Here is a 19,187-nt window from a genome sequence, read left to right as displayed (position 1 = left end):
TCTTATGAGAGGAAAAAATAATTGGTGGCCTTATGGCTAAAACAACATTCAAATATACACTTAGAGTGTTTGGGTAAATGGTGTTAATTAACCCCAAAATTGGGTAAATGATCATTTTCCTCTTTTTTGTTGTTGATCTAATAGAATTATTTTGCTGTATCCAGCCTAATACCAATCCAACCCATTTCATGAATAAAATGTGACCAATTAACCAACCAACAAAATTACTTATTACAAATAACATCTTGTTGTTGCATCGAAACATATAAATGTTGACTAATCTGACTAACATTGAACTTGGTAAAATGAAATGGTTGAATAATTGAAAAATGAGATTATTCAAGAATAAACATTGAATGCTAAGAGACTGGGAAGCATCCTCAATGTCCGAATGCAGCTCCCCGGCTAAACCATCACCTGGCGTCAGAGCTTGATTCTTCAATTTATTTTTTTCTATTTGAAGCATGGCAGATTAGGTAGTTCAAAACTTCAAATACAAAAAATTGCAGACGAGTTAACAAATAGGCATGTTTATATAAAATTTCGTTGGTTTTTCTAGTTTCTCTTGTAGTGTTGCTGCAGAATACACTAGTAAGCATTCCAGTATTCTGTAACAAATGAATTACGGAATTTTGGAGAGCTTCAGAGCCACAGATTATGTGAGCTTGGATTGCAGCCTCAGGACCAAAAGAATGAGCAAAGCCGCTAGTTGGAGGATGGAATAGAGCTGTTGCCATTGGCCCCATTGTTAAAGAGAGTCAGATTAAGCATGCACCTTCTTTTCTTTGTTAATATCCATCCCACTGCAATTTGAGCAAAATAACTACTCACAGATACACGATGAGAAGCACGCATATTCAGTTTTGCTTCAAGAGGAAAATATATTAATATACCGAAACCAAGAAAAAGCTTAGGCACAGAGCGAATCCATGAGCAGTAACCGTGGCCCCATAACCCTATTCACTTTTACCAGTACTGATTGCACTCAGAAACACTTCAATACAATACTAAATAAGGTTCCTCTTAGTGGATCTGGAAGGATAGAAATGAGGAGATACATCATACATGGGAAGACTGCATTAGAACAGACCAAAACAGGACGATCAACTGCTAGAAAGAAAAATTGGAAATATACGTTAAAGATTAAGATCAAAGACAACAAAAGTTGCCTGCATACATTTGGATATAAAAGATCTATATCATGCTTTTGATCAAAAGAAAAACTAGATGCTGCCAATCAAACTGTCCAATAAATACGATAAAAAATGAATGACACATGAAAATGAAGAGTAGCACACTTCCATTCAGTCCAAACAAGTCGTACGTTATTGTTCTCTAGGTGTGACAATGTTATAGCCTGTAATGGTTCCTATGTGATAGCTGGTAGTCCTGGATCATTAGAAATGAGGAGGATCATGAAAAACCGTGGGCTGCGTGGCTCCATCCAGATTTGCACGATCCAAACAAGCTCCTTGGAGATCCACTCCAGGTAACTAAGCATTTACAAGGTTTGCACCTTTCAAATTAGTATTACTCAACTTGATACCCTCCATATTGGCTTGTTTCAGTATGGCCCCCTCTAAGTCAGTATTTGTAACATCAGCATCTTGAAGAATTGCATTACTCAAGTCTGCCTCAACAAAGCTGCAATTGATTAAACATGCACTTCTTAAAGAAGCTCCCTGGATATTTGACTTGACAAATTCACATTTCTCCAAAGTTGCATTGTCAAAGATGACACGCGTCGGCGGCAGAGGACAAGCGACCTCAATATATTGCACATTTGATAAACGTGCATTGGAAAAGTTTGTCATATTTAGGTCCAACTTCGAAAGATCAATACCTGCAGAAAGATTGGCACGACTGAAATTTGTGCGTTCAAGATTCGCACGACTGAAATTTGTGTCTTTATGATTTGCACCAAGATTTGCACCAACAAAAGAGACTCCACCAATTTTTGCTTCAGTAAATACACTTCCTCGCAAATCTGAATCACAAAATGTGGCACCCTCAAGATTCGCGCGACTAAAATTTGTGTGTTCAAGATTTGCACCAACAAAAGAGACTCCACCAATTTTTGCTTCAGTAAATACACTTTCTCGCAAATCTGAATCACAAAATGTGGCACCGTCAATATCTGCCTTCCAAAATTTAGCCTGATAAAGGTTTGCACATGAGAAGGATACATTTCGCAGACATGCATAGCTGAAGTCTATCTCTGACAAGTCCAGTTTTGATAGATCCAGGCGAGAAAGATTAACACCTCGAAACCTTTTCTCTGGCGATTGTATACATTTTATGACCTCCATACGAGTAAAGTCACTGATCTGTATTCCATCTATTAGACCACTTAGCTGGAAGTATTCTGCCTCTTTTAGAAGTTGTTTGTATGCATGAGCTTCTAAAGAAGGAACGTCGCCATCTCTTAACCAATTAAGAATATCCCCAAAATAATCACCATCTCTGTCAATCAAAACATATCCATCTTCATGCTTCAAAGTGTGACGACCACTAAACATTGCAGCAAGCATTGAATCAGGCTCGCGGAGAGTCAGTGTACCAATAGTAGTGCAGAAAAGTTTTCCTCCGACATTGAGGCGAACCCAGGACGACGAATCAGTCATATCTTTTGCCATTTATTCCACAGTTTAATAGATCGATAAACTGAAAAGTAAGCCGGCAATGAAAGATTATCATGAGAGTACGTTTACCAAAACCTAAAATGAAAAAGGGAACATAAAAACTTTCACATATCGCTAAAGAATAACTAAAGAGATGCATGAATTCATTGTATAACAGTTGAGAAACTAGCTACCTGAATCTTGAGTTGAATATCGATCTGAATGATTGCACAGATGTATTGAGACAAATATACATTCATATATCTATGAATCAATCGTAGCTCCTTCGTTATTGCAATAGAAAAAAATGCATAGATGAAAAAGATTGTAGAGAACTTAGTTAAAGTAATGTGCTACAAAAACGCACATGTACTGAGTAGTTCAATCCAGCGCCTGCAGGCTAATGCCAGTACTCCTTCGGCCAATACCAAGATTAGCGCACCGAAATCCGGTTTACCGAGTAAACGATCGGTTTCGGTAGGTATATAGGAACTCCGATCGTCGGAATTTAGAGGCTTGCGAGAAGAAATTCGGCGGTAGTCTGCTGATGAGAACTACAGAATGAGAATTGGGGAGGAAGAATCAAGAAAAAAAGATGGGGAGAGGAAGAGATGAAACAGAACTGCAGAAGAAGAAGAAAAAGAAAAAGAAGAAGAGTCGAAGAGACCAGAGAGAGAAAAAAGTAAAATAGGGGTGGTGGTCCTCGTCGGCCTTGTATGTTTATTAATCCACCACTGACTTTTTTTTTTTTCCACTTAGAGCATCTCCAACAGTGATAGCTATCTTGATAGCTAAAAGTAGCTAAAATTGGAATATAGCTAGTTGAATATTGAGTTATGCTCCAGCAAATACCTAAATCTCAAGTCAAATTTAACTTTTAGTTAAATTTTCTCTCCTCTCTAGCTAAATATAGCTAGGTCTTTTAGCTAAAGCTAAATTTAGCTTTTGTTTAGCTAGTCTGCTGGAGATCAAACTTAGTCTAAAACTAGTTAAATTTCAAATTTTTTTTTGAAATAAGTAGGTGATCTCTAATATCTAATTAAGTATTTTTTATTTTATTTTTTGTGTTTAAGTAAATCTAAAATATGTGTTTGACCCAAACTTTAGGTTACTTGCTCTAGTTGTAATAGGATTTGTATTAAAGATAATTTCGGAGAATCTTAGTAGATATCCAATCAATGTACGATTATGTTTCCATGTACAACTCTGTTTATGCTTGTAATCCTCTATATAAAAAGGTCTCTATTATCAATGAAAGCACAATAAATTCTCTCTCAAATATCGATTCCCTAAAACACGTTATCAACACGAAGCCCTAACCATGAAACCCTAATTTTGTAGCCCTCAAATCCGAGCATCCACCGCAGCACACATTGAAGCCCCCAATCCCAGAAGTCCAGAACTAACAGGAAAGTCACTAGAACCGACCGAAAAAGCACCGAACGAAGAAAAATGATCCTTGCCTGGTTCGCACCCTTCCAGACCGCTTTCTATCGTCATATTTGACCACCATTGGTGCCCCGACTCTAGGATCCAGGAACTGGAAAAATAATGCCCAAAACCGGTCGGAAAGTCATCGGACCGGCCTACGGAAGTACTACATACTCTTGAACCGGTCACCCCCCAAAGAACCTGCACCTCCCCAGCCCAATTCTGTCTGGCCCAAAAAAAAAAAGGAGTGGGCCCAGAAGAAGAAAATAAAGAGAAAAAAAACGAAAGGGAAGCGGGCCCAGAAGAAAAGAAAGAAAGAAAGAAAGAAAAAAAAAAAAAAAGACAGCCCACGTGCCAACAATAGACGAAGAAAAAGAAAAGAAAGAAGGTAGCCCTGGCCCACGTGCTAGCAAAAGAGGAGAAGAAAAAAAACAAGCGCGCGACCCACACTTTGGTGAAAGGCAGAAGAAGGAAAAAAAAAAAAAAAGGAAACGGCCCAATATTTCAAAGAAGAAAGCGACCCAATTTTTTTTCAAGCCTTACCCGAGGTATGTTTTATAAGTTTCCGTTTTTTTTAGAGTTTTCCTTCAATTTTTCTTTTTTTTGTTTTTCTCGGGGACTTGCAACCTCCCTTCTTCTACCCCTCTTTCTTCTTTATAGGGGAGACCAAAAGCCGAACTGTGGGAGTTCGTGCTCACTCCAAACTAGTTTGTTGAGAGTTATGATTGACCATAAACACATCATTGTTTCTATCTAATCCAATACCTCTTGGAATCAGATTTCTTGGAAGCGACTACGCTCATAAATTTTATATGTTTCACTCCAAAACTAACCCTAATTTCTTGTTGTTTTTCAGGATGAGTAACTTGAACAAACTGAACTTCGCTCCATTGGGAATAACTGGCTCTGGATATCACAAGTGGGTTTGTGATGTCCGCCAGCATCTTAGGGCCGATGGAATCCTGAATACGATTCTGGAGTCAAACTAGAACGAGCTAACTGTTGAGCAAGCTTAAGCTTTGAAAACAAATAGAGCAGCCTTAGAGGCAAATTAGGCTAAAGCCATCATCCTAATTAATGACTCGTCATATGGATGATTCGCTCCATTACGAGTATATGAATGAAGAAGACCCCAAAAGGCTGTGGGTCTCACTTGAAGAAAAATTTGGGAACATCCGTGACTCCCTGCTTCCTGAACTAGAAATGAGATGGCATAGCCTATGCTTTGTGATTTCAACTCAGTTATTGACTACAACTCAGAAGCACTTCACATTAAATCCTTAATGAAATTCTATAGAAAAGATATCACAAATGCAATTGAGAGGACTCTCTCTACCTTCCCCATCTCTGCATTGATCGTTGTTAAGAACTATTGAATCGATGTTACTGCAGAACAGATTATAAGGTTTCATGAGCTCATTGGAGCTATGAATGTCTCTAAGAAGCATGACAACATCCTTGTGAAGAACTATAATTCGAGACACGTAAGAACAGACCACATTCTGGAGTCCAATTATAGTCGCACCCCTAAGGGAGGGTGCCAAGAGCGAAACCCTAAATCTAGGGACAATTCTGGATGTTATGGTCCGTAATCTTGCTCTAATGAGGAATGTAACTGCCAAAATAGGCGAACATGGAACAGAATAGGTCAACGTGGAAAGAGAGAGAGAGGCAACGCCTTTGGCCATGTTGATGGCGCCACCAACACTAAGAGCCATTCAAATGACACTTTCAAAGCGCCTCAATCAATAAAGTCTGAGGATAGAGATGAATGTTTCCGATGTGGAGTATCCGGTCATTGGGCACACATTTGTAGAGTTCGTGAAGAAATTGTCACCGCCTACAAAGCATATCATGAAGCAATAGAAGCTTACTATATGGAACAAGAAGATCAAGAAGATGATCTAAAGTAAAGGGTTGAAGACTTCAAATCTGGTTGGGATCAATAGATCACCAATTTTGTTTAAGTCTTTATTTTTCCAAGAGATGTAATAGGCAATTGCCATATATTTTGTAGTAAATGCCATTGGTTTAGTTTTTCTTCACATAAGATCATCCAAAATGAGTGTGGTGTCTAGGAAGATTTTGAGATAAGTGGTAATTAAGCGAGCTTTGCTCCACCGACATCTCTCTACTCATCTAGTCATATTTATTTTGGAGTTACTGAAAGAAGTTAAACGACTACCATTGTTTTACATTAACTAGCACTTGTATTAGATTCTCTTAATGGTTAAGAAACAATGGTGTACTCCGTTGACTTATGAATAAAATTTCGAGTTCTTTTCATTATGACTCCATTTTGATTCTGAGTATATTACTTTGTGACTACGATGGCTAGGCCATCAGTATTAGTTCAAGTACATGGAATTAATAGCCCAAGTTCCCCTTGCCAAATGGCACCTTGATTGCTGTCACAGAAACTCTCTACGCTCCTAGGGCAAATCGCACCCTATGAATAGCCAACGGATTCTATGCAGAAACGCATATAGAAAATCAAAATGAGTTCATTTGTAATACCTCTAATGATTGCGAACAAATGTCATCTTAGAGAAGTTTATGTGTCTCTCTAGTGGACTATATGTCACTATGCGAGCTATTTTCGAGCAAAATGAAGCAAGAATCAAAAGTTGATTCCTGGAATAAATGTGACCGTCGCGGTCCAACACTAGCCTAAGACTGGCATAGTCCATATCCATGACACCATGGGTGGTGTCCATTATGGTGATGGCGCCTCTGGTGATGCTGCAATCACCAACTTTGCTTTAAATAGTGTTTCAGAGGCTCAAACCTAACCAAAACCCTCATTGGTTGCTTATAAAGCCTCTCGCTCGTTTTACAAAGCTATTGAGACCATCCTATGCAATGGATATGAAAATACTCATTCTGTTCTTAAATAGAATCCATGGGAATTATGTGGATTGATTCAACCAACTTGCAGACGTTTAAATATTTCATGATATTTATTAACATGCAAACACGTTGGTCACGTGGTGTGTCATTGTCCACCTGTAAATGCTACTTATACTACACTCCTAGCATATATCATATGACAACGGGCTCACTCCCCGAATTATCATATTCAGTCAATTGGACCTGACAATACGAGAGAGTTTACATCGAAAACTTTCGATGGTTATTGCAATGACTGATGTTGGACATCATATTTCCATGTACACACCCAAATGGTCTCGCAGAAACAACTACAATAGTAGTCCGGACATTGGTAATGCGCACCAATCTCCTTATATTCGCTTGGGGTGATGCAATATCGTATGTAGCTATGCTAATTCGTCTACGACCCAACGCCACTCAATCTATCTCTGCGTTACAGCTAGTGACTGGGTACTAGTATCGTACTTACACATATTTGATTGTGTCATTTATGTGCCAATTGCGCCACCACAGCGCACTATAATGGGTCCTTACAGACGAATGGGCAACTAAGTTGGGTTTGAGACTCCAACAATCGTCCGCCACTTAATACCCTTGCTAGGCTAATTCCTTACCGTTAGATTTACGGATTGTCACTTTGATGAGACAGTCTTCTCATCGTTAGGAGGAGATAAGAACATGGATATTCAGTAGAAACAACAGGAATTACCGTGGTCTGTCCCCACTATGTCTCATCTCGATCCCTGCTAAAGTGACGAGATCATACATATTTGCTACAAACATTCCTGCAAGGATGGACGTCCCTACGAGAGGATGCAGCACCACCCTACACGAAGGTAGGCATGGCACCAACGCCATAGAGAGTGGCACTCTGGCATTCCAGGCCATGGCCCCAGCTAGGATGCATGGAAGCCCATGGGTTCGAAGGATACTTTGGCACAACTCAATCATTTGATCATCGACACTCAAAATCCGTCTCATGAGAATCTTCCTGATTATGGTCATCGTTGGGGAACGCCTCAACGTCATAACCTATAAATGAATGTATATTGAGCTCTATGAAAATTATACTAGTGTACATGAGTCGTAGGATAGAAACTCCATCATGATTGATGATGTATTCACTCATTTCATTGCACATGAGTTCGTTGAGTCCGATGAAATCAAACCACGCTTCGTTGATGAATGAATGCCAACGTAAAAAGATTTGGCCTAAATGGAAAGATGTTATCCAGGTTAAGTTGAATTCTCTAACGAAAAGGAAGGTTTTCGAGCCAATGATGCTGACACCTCCTAACATAAAACCTATTGAGTAATGGGTCTTCGTTAGAAAGCGTGATGAGAAAAAGAGATGGCAATCTCGCATTATGGCACAAGGTTTCTAACAAAATGTCGTTGGAATCAACTACCATGAGACATATTCTCTCATAATGGATGTCATCGCACTCCACTACCTTGTCATTTTGGTAGTTTCCAATTAACTGAACATGCAGCTTACAAATGTGGTCACTACGTATCTCTATGGGGATCTAGATATGGAATATACCTGAAGGTTCATGACGGATTTCATTTACCCAAGTCAAGTGGCTCTAGACCATAGAGAGCGTTTGCAATGAGGTTGAAACACTCAGTAAAGTGACTACTTGATTGGAAAGGGATATGGCCGCGTGTTTCTAAGACAACTTTCGGATTCTATCGTGGTTCATGTTGGACATAATCTTTATTGGAAGCCCTTAAAGAGTTAAAGGAAACCGTTGAACACTTGAAATCCTAGTTTGAGATGAAGGATTTTGGGAGACCACCGATTATGTCTCGGTTTGGAACTTGAGCATCGTATTGATAGATGCTTAGGTACTTTGACAAGGTCAAGCCTTTAAGCACTCCCGTGATCGTCCGTAGTCTTGTTCCTGAAAATGATCCTCTTTGTCTGAAGGATGATGACGAAGATGTTCCCTACTTAAGTACAATATGCGCATTATTATACTTATCCTAATGCACAAAACTGGACATCTCATTTGTTGTGAACTTGTTAGCTAGGTATAATTATGCGCCAACACAACGCTATTGGATAGGTGTAAAAGATATCTTTCAATATTTGAGATGTACGTTTGATATGGGCTTGTTATATCCATATAGAGAGATGATGGATTCAGACCCATCACACACCAGGAACGCTGCCAACACTAGCTTGCATCCTTTATTCCCATCCCAAAACAATCTTGGTGTTTTGGAAAGTTTTGCTGATGGTGGGTATCTCTCTGACCCACACAAAGGTCATTCCCAAACTGATTATGTGTTCACTATGGGCAAGACCTCGATATCTTAGAGGTCTACAGAATAGACCATTGTCGCTATATCCTCGAACCATGCAGAGATTATTGCTCTTCACGAGGTGGTTCGTGAATGTTTATGGATTGGATCCATAATTACGCATGTTTGAAGCAATTGTGGTTTGAAGTCTACCATAGATGAGCCTACGAGCATTTATGAGGATAATGCTACTTGTTTTGAACAAATGAAGCAAGGCTACATCAAAAGCGACAACACCAAGCGTAATCAACAACAGCAGACTCTCCTCAAGATCAAAGTGAACTAGGTTCAATCTGAGGACAGTGTAGTAAACTTGCTCACTAAGTCATTGTCTAAATTCCACTTTTGAGAAATATATTGGTAGTATCATTTGCGGAGGTTATCCGAACTCCCATGATCGTAATCATCAAGGGGAGACGCATACCTTATGGGGAGATGTCTACATGTTGATCTCGAAATGTGAAGGGTGTGTTGTGCTATTTTTCCCATTCGACTGAGGTTATTTTTGTCCCACTGGGTTTTTGTTACTCGGCAAGGTTTTTAATGAGGCAACGAGAGAAGCACCACGTTTGGGCGACACAAGGGAGAGTGTTCAAGTAAATCCAGAATATGTGTTTAGCACAAACTCTAGGTTACTTGCTCTAGTTGTAATAGAGTTTGTATTAGAGATAATCTCAGAGAATCTTATTAGATATCCAATCAATCGATTATGTTTCCATGTACAACTCTATCTCTATGCTTGTAATCCTCTATATAAAGAGACTCTTATTATCAATGAAAGCACAAAAAATTCTCTCTCAAATATCGATTTCCTAAAACATTTTGCTTATTTTTTAAACCATTTTTCTCTCACCCCTTTGTTACATAGAGAGAAAGAGAGAGAAGTCATAGGAGACTTCGCCGGAATCCGGTCACCAGCCGTTGGACTCAAATCACTGGCTACGGGAATCCGGTCACTGACCGCCAGTCAACGATCTCTCTAAAAACCTAGCTGGTGGTCTTAAAAAAGGTCATTGGAAATCTCATAGGTCGCAGGAGACGTTTATTAGCCCAATAAACCTTTATTCACCCTAATAGACATTTATTGGGGGCAATAAAAGTTTATGAAATCTCGCTGGACGTCCCCAAAGAAGTCCACGGAGATCTTATAGGTCGCCGAAGAGGTTCATTGCCCCCAATAAACCTTTAGGTCACCGAAGTAGGAACTAATCTCCATAAAATCAGACAAATAAAACTTTAATTAAGGAAAAGAAGAGGAGATTACATCAACTCAAAACATTTATTTGGAGGGGGGCAATAGGGGTTTATTGGGGGGGGTAATCAAACCAATAAAATTTAGAAATTTAGGAGGATTAATCTCCAAGGGAAATAAAAAAAAAAAAGGGAAAATGGCCGGTATAGTACCCGACCTTTTCGCCATTCTAAATTTTTGTACCTCAATTTCCAAAAATATCAGAAAGGTACCTGAGGTTCTGACCCCGATAGAAGATTAGTACCTGGAGCCGTTAGCTCCGTTACGAAAGCTGACAGTTGGCATATTTTGATTATTAAATGACAAATTTACCCTTCTTTTTTTTACCCTGCATATAATTAAAATAAAATAAAAAGCAAAATAAATTTTTTCGTTTTGTTTTGATATTGATCATCATCTCTCTCTCCACTTTTTACCCTTCCTAGTTCCTTGTACATTCTGTTGTTGAGGTTTCTCTGATGAATCACTTGGAAGAAGGATTGCTCCTTCCAATCTTTACACGCACGAGACGTGGGCTGCTCAGGGAAGCTATAAACCTCTACACTTCACTCAAAGCTCGGAACATTGCTCCTGACAATCTTCTGCTTCTCTTTGTTGCCAAGGCCTGTGCGGTTTTGGGTAATCTCAGAAAAGCAACAGAGCTTCACATGAGGCAATTTGGTTCAGGTTTCATTTGGATATTGCCAAGGCAGGGTTTGTTGGCGTTTAGAGAGATGGGTTTGATTGGAATGAGACCCAATGTGGTGACTATGTCGACGATCCTACATGCTTGCTCTGAGTTGAGGGATTTGAATTTGGGATCAATTCAATCCGATGATGATGATGATGTTCATGATGAAATTTAGTGAGTACCTGGGAACTACATAGGTTCAAGTACTTACTAATTGGTAGTTTTGCAGTTTGGACTCCCCGCACCTCTGTTTTTGAGTGATCGATCTGTTTTAGTTTGTTTGCAATTATAGTCTTTTAAAGATTATGCTTTATGGGTTTTGATTGTTTCAATATATAATTGCTGTGATTTGCTGGGCCATTGTGTTCTTGATTCAGAATATGCATATGGGAGAGATAACTGATACAGATAGAAGATTATGCTTTGGATTTTGATTTTTGTGTGAAATAAACAGATGGGAGAGAGAGCTGATACAGATTCATCAAATCCTTCTTTGGAAGTGTCGGTTTCATTTGGTAGGTTTGAGAATGATTCATTATCTTGGGAGAAATGGTCGGCATTTTTGCCAAATAAGTACTTGAAAGAATTTGAGAAGTGTGCTACTCCTAGTTCAGTAGCTCAGAAAAGGGCTTATTTTAAAGCTCATTACAAAAGGTTAGCTGCTCGAAAAGCCGACGAGCTTCTGGAACAAGAGAAGCAAATGCAAGATGATCAAAATAATGGAGATCAGATATGTAATGGTACAAATTATGGAATTGATTTAGCTACCAGTCAAACTAGTGTGCAAGGAAATAGTGAAAAGCCCAATTTAGAAAATGGGATGAGCAGTACTCTATGTGGAAGATCTCAAGGAGGATGGTGAAGATGTTTTCACCAAGGGATGAGTGTGAGAGAGAGAGAGAGAGAGAGAGAGAGAGAGAGAGTTCTAGGTTCACTTTGAATGGGGACGATAGAGAGAAAGAAAATAATGGATTAAGACATGAAAAGATGAAAATATCCTTCAGCTGTTAGCTTCCGTAACGGAGCTAACGGCTCTAGGTACCAATTTTCGGTTGAGGTCAGAACCTTAGGTACCTTTATGATATTTTTGGAAATTGAGGTACGAAAATTTAGAATGGCGAAAAGGTTAGGTACTGTACAAATCATTTTCCCTAAAAAAAATATTCCGCCGTATTGAAAAAAAGCATTGAAAAAAATAAACAACTATCTACATGTTCAACTTGAATCTAGGATAGATGTCAGAAATTATATTATACTATAGCTCTATAATGAGCAATGTCATCTTGTACAGAGGCTAATAAGAAGATAAAAACTAGACTAGGTCAAACTTTACTATGACTAAACAAAACCAAGAAAGAAATGGTCGTAGGGCTCTAGAAATAAGCAACAAGGTAGCCATTTAAAAACACTTTTACAGATAATATGATAATGTTATTTATCAAGAATGATTTAGAGAGAAGGATATGAACCTTTCCTTAGTAAACTAGCAGTAGCATTATGGTACGGGGCTTCAAATGAAAACTTGCCTACAAACTCATTTCGCTGCCGCACCTCGGTGAATCATAAAGACTCGTTCAACAATATGCGAGGAAAAGGCGAAATCTGAATCCAGCGAAATCGTTGACACATATATCTCACTCTGGGGTATGCCTATGTTCAATTGATGGAAAAAAGTATCCAGAGGCTTGAATTGAGAGCTTTAACAACTATACCGCTGGTGCCACCTCTGGGATCGGTGATTTCAAGAGGTACGCCGACTCTACCTATGTCCCCAACCTCCGATACACCTCTAACTCTGAAAATTCCAACGGTCGGGGGCCTTGAACTAGTTCACTAGCTACGAAACCAGCTCCAATGTAGACAAGTCGGACTTCACCGACTACAAACCAGCTCTAATGTCACCGGGCCCAGTCCTTGATTCGGGAGAGAGAGTGAGACATAAGAAGTATAGTGGTTCACCTCATGCCTTAGCAGGAGGCTACGTCCACTTGAAATGTTTAACTATGTGTTTGGGCCTTGTGGCCCTAGAGGATTACAAGAGATGTAATGGGATGGTCTCTAAGTGGGAGGAGGGATCCATTTTATAAAGAAGGGAGCCACTCTCCTTTACATATGTTTCAATATGGGATGCTAAGGTCCTACTCTATCTAGTGCATAAAAACTTATCATGAAGCATATTGACGACGCATGGAGGGTGACTACCCGGTGAGGTCTCGGCTATTTTCGACTACCACGGGCTAGATTGGATATAGGGCTGCGGGATGCATGTCGCGGTTGAGCCCCACCATGGCTTGTGGACCCCCTAAGAGAGTGTTACTTACACTTGGTGACATAATTATATACTAGTGGAGGTATCCACATACTTTAAATTGGGTAATTGGAAATGAAAATCTATTGCTGGGGTAAGTGGAATAATTTTGACTCATTTCGGTGCTTTGGGTCAAGGACCCTTAGTTCTTTGATGTTAAAGAACTAATAAATATAAAGTTTGTACATTAGCTACTGAGAAGAGCTCATCTTCTGGTGGTTGAGAGCACAGCCTCTTTGTAAACCCCTAACCTCTTATCAAATTTTATCAATTTTTGGAATGACTCGATAAGGAAGTAATAAATACAAAGTTTATACATTATATATATTGAGAACCACTCGTGCTCTGGTGGTTGAGAAATTGAACTTTTTTTAATAAATTTTATCCATTTACGGGATTATTCGATGAAGAAGTATAAATACAAAATTTATACATTATATTTTGAGAACCACTCGTGCTCTAGTGGTTGAGAACAAAATTTCTTTATAAGAGCACCTTAACCTCTTACTACATTTTGGGAATTATTCGGTATGTATAGGCATATACGGTCGGTACGGCATACCAATGATATGCAAATATTCATACCGTACCCTAGCCAAACCTGAGTCTTTGTACGGCTCTGAGCGGAAATGTCAATAAGCCAATAATTCGGCCCAATGTAGTATGGGCCAGTTCGAAAATCAACTGGTTCGGCTCATTCTGCTCAAAATGCCAGCCCTACTTCTTTAGCCAATACCAAGATTAGGGTCTGGCTTTTCACAGCCTCTTGTTTTTATCATATATTGTAGAATGAGAAAATTTGAGAGTGAATAACGTGTACTTCTTCATTGATAATAGGGCCCCTTTACATAGGAAAATCTAATACTACAAGAAATCCTTGTCTGTCCTAGTTACGCGGCGAGTTCCTTGCTTTGTCAAATGGTCGCAACCTCCTAGTGGCAAGATGAAACTAAGTGTCACTGGATTTATTTTCCGGTGGCAACATAGTGAGAAAGCTGATCAAATTAGTACATTATGGCTTCGAGTAAGTATTTACTTTCTGGTATGTCGCCGCATTTGTAAAGAGAATAGAGTAGTTGAATGTGTGCTCTTTGTTAATTGGTGCATGTTAGAATACATACTTTTTGTAGAGACTCACGGTATTATTTTAGGATGTTCTCTTTATGCTTATTGTAATTTGGGGTTCAGATATCATGTTTTGGGAATTATTCGGTATGTATAGGCATATATGGTCGGTACGACATACCAATGATATGCAAATATTCATACCGTACCCTAGCCAAACCTGAGTCTTTGTACGGCTCTGAGCGGAAATGTCAATAAGCTGATAATTCGGCCCAATGTAGTATGGGCCAGTTCGAAAATCGACTGGTTCGGCTCATTCTGCTCAAAATGCCAGCCCTACTTCTTTAGCCAATACCAAGATTAGGGTCTGGCTTTTCACAGCCTCTTGTTTTTATCATATATTGTAGAATGAGAAAATTTGAGAGTGAATAACGTGTACTTCTTCATTGATAATAGGGCCCCTTTACATAGGAAAATCTAATACTACAAGAAATCCTTGTCTGTCCTAGTTACGCGGCGAGTTCCTTGCTTTGTCAAATGGTCGCAACCTCCTAGTGGCAAGATGAAACTAAGTGTCACTGGATTTATTTTCCGGTGGCAACATAGTGAGAAAGCTGATCAAATTAGTATATTATGGCTTCGAGTAAGCATTTACTTTCTGGTATGTCGCCGCATTTGTAAAGAGAATAGAGTAGTTGAATGTGTGCTCTTTGTTAATTGGTGCATGTTAGAATACATACTTTTTGTAGAGACTCACGGTATTATTTTAGGATGTTCTCTTTATGCTTATTGTAATTTGGGGTTCAGATATCATGTCCCCCCCCCCCCCCCAAAAAAAAAAAATGTATTAAGGGCTGCTGTTTTGGCCCTCTTTCAAAAAAAAAAAAATCCTTTTAAGAATATGAATACGAAATCCAAAGCCCCTATTACACAAGGATTCACATTCCAATTTCCAGTCACACCAAAACTAGATTAACTGCAACAATATATACCTTTGTTTTTTTCTATATCACAAATTGTACGTCTTATTTGAGGGGTTGATTTTTAGACCTAGCTCATCCCTCATCGAACATTGCGGGAGGAGTGGAGGACAAATACTAGTTGATTTTGTTCCTCATTTTTCCCAAAATTTATGGTCTTGCTCATACATATATTTGTTTTGTCTTTTTTGACGAATTTATGCGCTTAACTGATGTTGAATTGAGAATATGGCACTTTCTTTGTATAACTTTGATAATTTGAATTCAGCAGAGTGATGGTAGTTAGCTGCAGTTGCTTAAAAATTGTGTGATTAATCTTGCAGTTATTGATAAATTTGGAGGATAACAGACTGATTGAAACTGTACGTTGGCATATCGGTTCAAGACGAGAAAGGTTTGATGCGCCTTACAGCATGTGTCTCATCACAGGTGATTTTCTGAGAAGGGGTTCAGCCATTGACAAAATTTTCGGGTGCAGGTTTTTGCTTTAGTGTTAGCATTTGCATGGTTGGCGTATTTTGAATGGGTGAAACCTTGAAACAGGTAAGATGCCCGCTGCGTTGCTCCTTTTGTGCCACTGGAAAAGGAGGGTTGTCAAGGAATCTTAAGAGGCATGAAATTGTTGAGCAGGTATGGATCGTCTAGTCCATGCTCTGTCTTCAAAATCCATTTTGAGTTGGAGCTGTTTGTGTTTCCTGTACCTAATTTGAGAAGATGCACGGCTGAAATTTTCTTAAAAGACATATTGAAAAGTATAATTGAATTAACATGGAATTGTCAATCCCAAAACGATTAAGATTTGACATTCTATATCTGATGTTTTCTTTTTCAATTTCATGAACCATAACTTTGCTGAAACAGATGGAGCATGCATGTTCGAGAAGGTTACCTTATCTAGAAGAGTCCAATCATCTGGTAGAAACCATAACACTTCTTATTATTCGATTGAATGACAAGCAAGAATTGTAAGGAAAAAGAAGTTCATTGAATTAAGCATGGAAATAATACACAACCAATTAAACAAGTGCAAAACAAGCAAGCAGTTGTGATCATACGATTACCACAGAAATGGGAAACAGCTGGTAAGCTTTGCACCCTCCAAGTAAGCTTCTTCAAGATCGGCTTCTGATAAGCAGCGATAAGCACCTCGAAGATCTGCATACTTCAAATTAGTCTTGCTCAACTTGACACCTTTCAACTTAGCTTGAAACAAGCTTGCTCTCTTCATATTGGCGTTTGTAAGATCAACATTGTTTAAGGTTGCATAACTCAAGTTGGCTCCCTCCAAATTGGCATTTTTAAGATCAGCATTGTTCAAGGTTGCATGCCTCAAGTTGGCTCCCTCCTGTTGGAGAGGAAAGATCTCACATTGGAAAAGTGACAAATAAAATATAACTTATAAGTGGGTGAATCTCACCCAATTGTACCGAGGCCTTTTGTGATTAAAACCCAACACCTATCGGGTGGTTAAGTTGGGAAAATATCGGTACAATGGTGGGCCACAGGCCACACTTGTCGCTGTTTAACATGGTATCAGAGCGGGTTGTTCTTCAATACGTCGTCATCATGGACCCGGATATGGGTTCATTCATTAATTGATTCACCAATCTCCTCTCCAATCATGGACCTAGTTTTGGTTCATTAAATTGGCCATCGGAAGTTTCCGATTGGATTATTGCCAAGTGTCCGATGTGGGCCTTGGATTGTTATGTGATTGGTCAAGTCTCTAATGTGGGACTTGTGACCCGGTTTCCAATGTGAAATCGGGTTTGTCAATTAATTCAACGTGCATACCTAGAGCTAGATTGCACGTGAGAGGGCGTGTTGGAGAGGAAATATCCCACATTGGAAAAGTGACAAATAAAATATAACTTATAAGTGGGTGAATCTCACCCAATTGTACCGAGGCCTTTTGTGATTAAAACCCAACACCTATCGGATGGTTAAGTTGGGACAATATCGGTACAATGGTGGGCCACAGGCCACGCTTGTCGCTGTTTAACACCTCCAAATTGTTATTTCTAAGATCACTGCTTGTGAAATTTGCTTGAGCCACAAAGTTTAGCACCTTGAAATTTACGTCTATTTGGATAGGGAGCTGATCCAAATGAACAAATATAACTGCTTGTAAAATCTGGTATATTATCCTTCAGCCCATGTAGTTGATAGTATTCTGCTTCTCTGAGAAGTTCTTTGGCATTAACAACTTCAAAGTCCGGAAGAACACCGTGCCTTAGCCAATTAAGAATGTGACTGAAAATTTGGCCATCCCTATCATAAAAAACATATTTGATTTCAGGGTCTTGGTGCATAATTGCAGCAAGCTTAGAATTAGGTTCCCGATGAATCAAAGTATAAACAGTCGTGCAGAATTGTTGTCCTCCAATGTTCAGGCGAACTATAGAGGAAGAATCAAACTCTTCCTCTGACATTGCTTTATGCTCTGGGAGATCTGTTGAAAATACAAGAGGAAAAAATAAGTTAGACAAAAAGATTGAATCCACAGATTTGATATATAGTAACTTTTATGGGGCAAGTATTGCAGATGATGATAGGGAGAGCAGGTACACCTAGTAAGCTACTTATAGAAGTTTGGTGCATTATAAGAGACCTAGTATTATACTAATTGAACCTCTAGAGTTCTAATTCATTTCTTATCCTACTTAAGCCAAGTTATGGTAGGTCTTGTGTCCATTGACAACTCAAAATCCATGTTGATCAAAGAATACTAAAATGTACACATGCAAAACAACAACCAAGAAATTGAAGGGGGCAAAAAATTCTGAGTATGATTGATCGATTGAGGAAAATTCATGTGCCAATTAAATAATAAGCATGTGCACTCATTCTGGCATTCATATATAACTTCTAGTGCCAAAACCGTAACCGAAGTCCTTCACCAGTTGGAATATGATAAAATGTACATAAATTTTTGAATGAATATCGGAACCCTAATATTACATGTACTTGGTCCTACTGAATGGTTTTTACTTTCAAATCCTCAAATTTATAATTTTAATAAATAAGCTACTAATAGGCAAAGACTAGAGATATCCAGTTTAATTCTTATATTGCATTTTACATATGAATTGCATAGGAATGGTTCTCTACGTACAGTTTCATGAGGATAAAGAAATCAATGGAGGGAACTAAACTACGATAGTTGCAGGTAGGAGAGACATCAAATAGAGAAGCAGGTAAATCCCCATAACCCAGTAGCTTTAAGACGGTTGTTGCCGTGCAATACAGAAACATCAAGATCATATAATCACAAACACATATACATTACAAGTGAACAAAGGAATCAAGACATATATCAATCATATCAAAATAGAAGTGATCAAGGACTAGAAGACCAACCTTGTTCATTCATCTGGACTGCCATTGAGGATGAGTACTTGAAGCTGAAATGAAGTAAATGTGAATGCCTAGACGGAATAGCTACTGTATTTCAACGTGTTCACAGTGAACACAGGGACATCCTTTTATGGTGCATTTAGGATAACTAATTCAAGCTCAATTCCATCAAAGAGCTTGAGTTCCAATCCAAGTTTGCTACATGTGAATATCTCTAGATATCTTGATGTACAAGATAATCACGTGCGTATTAAAGAGAAAAGAAAGAAGAAGAAAAAAAGTCGGCTTTGCTCTGCTAGGG

General features: G+C 38.9%; 2 protein-coding genes across 4 annotated transcripts; both read right to left on the bottom strand.

Annotated features, from left to right (window-relative positions):
- Window positions 1-1,059: 1,059 nt before the first annotated feature.
- On the bottom strand, window positions 1,060-3,296 carry LOC112166922 (FH protein interacting protein FIP2). 3 transcript variants are annotated; one of them, XM_040507042.1, is made up of 3 exons: window positions 2,989-3,296; window positions 2,816-2,839; window positions 1,060-2,664 (listed from the first exon to the last, which is right to left on the bottom strand). In XM_040507042.1, the coding sequence occupies exon 3, from the start codon at window positions 2,634-2,636 to the stop codon at window positions 1,494-1,496; it is 1,143 nt and encodes a 380-aa protein (XP_040362976.1). In that variant the 5' UTR covers window positions 2,637-2,664; window positions 2,816-2,839; window positions 2,989-3,296; the 3' UTR covers window positions 1,060-1,493. The 3 variants fall into 3 exon arrangements, with proteins under 3 accessions (XP_040362976.1, XP_040362975.1, XP_024159627.1); XM_040507041.1 differs by having other exon boundaries at window positions 1,060-2,717; window positions 2,816-3,296; XM_024303859.2 differs by lacking the exon at window positions 2,816-2,839.
- Window positions 3,297-16,586: 13,290 nt separating this feature from the next.
- LOC112164195 (FH protein interacting protein FIP2-like) lies at window positions 16,587-18,914 on the bottom strand. The gene is made up of 3 exons (XM_024300425.1): window positions 18,890-18,914; window positions 17,890-17,981; window positions 16,587-16,874 (listed from the first exon to the last, which is right to left on the bottom strand). The coding sequence occupies exons 1-3, from the start codon at window positions 18,912-18,914 to the stop codon at window positions 16,587-16,589; spliced, it is 405 nt and encodes a 134-aa protein (XP_024156193.1).
- Between the last annotated feature and the right edge of the window lie 273 nt (window positions 18,915-19,187).

The sequence above is a fragment of the Rosa chinensis genome, chromosome 5 (assembly GCF_002994745.2).
Source record: "Rosa chinensis cultivar Old Blush chromosome 5, RchiOBHm-V2, whole genome shotgun sequence".
NCBI lineage: Eukaryota > Viridiplantae > Streptophyta > Magnoliopsida > Rosales > Rosaceae > Rosa > Rosa chinensis.
Note: the sequence above shows the minus strand (reverse complement) of the source record. Positions and strands in the feature narration are given on the sequence as shown.

Excerpts from the sequence above, each read along its gene's own strand:
- LOC112166922 (XM_040507041.1), bottom strand. The coding sequence starts at position 2,636 with ATGGCAAAAGATATGACTGATTCGTCGTCCTGGGTTCGCCTCAATGTC.
- LOC112164195 (XM_024300425.1), bottom strand. The coding sequence starts at position 18,914 with ATGGCAGTCCAGATGAATGAACAAG. Across the intron at positions 17,982-18,889 it reads AGTCCAGATGAATGAACAAG|ATCTCCCAGAGCATAAAGCA; the intron begins GTTGGTCTTCTA and ends TATTTTCAACAG. Across the intron at positions 16,875-17,889 it reads GACAACAATTCTGCACGACT|GAGGGAGCCAACTTGAGGCA; the intron begins GTTTATACTTTG and ends CCTCTCCAACAG.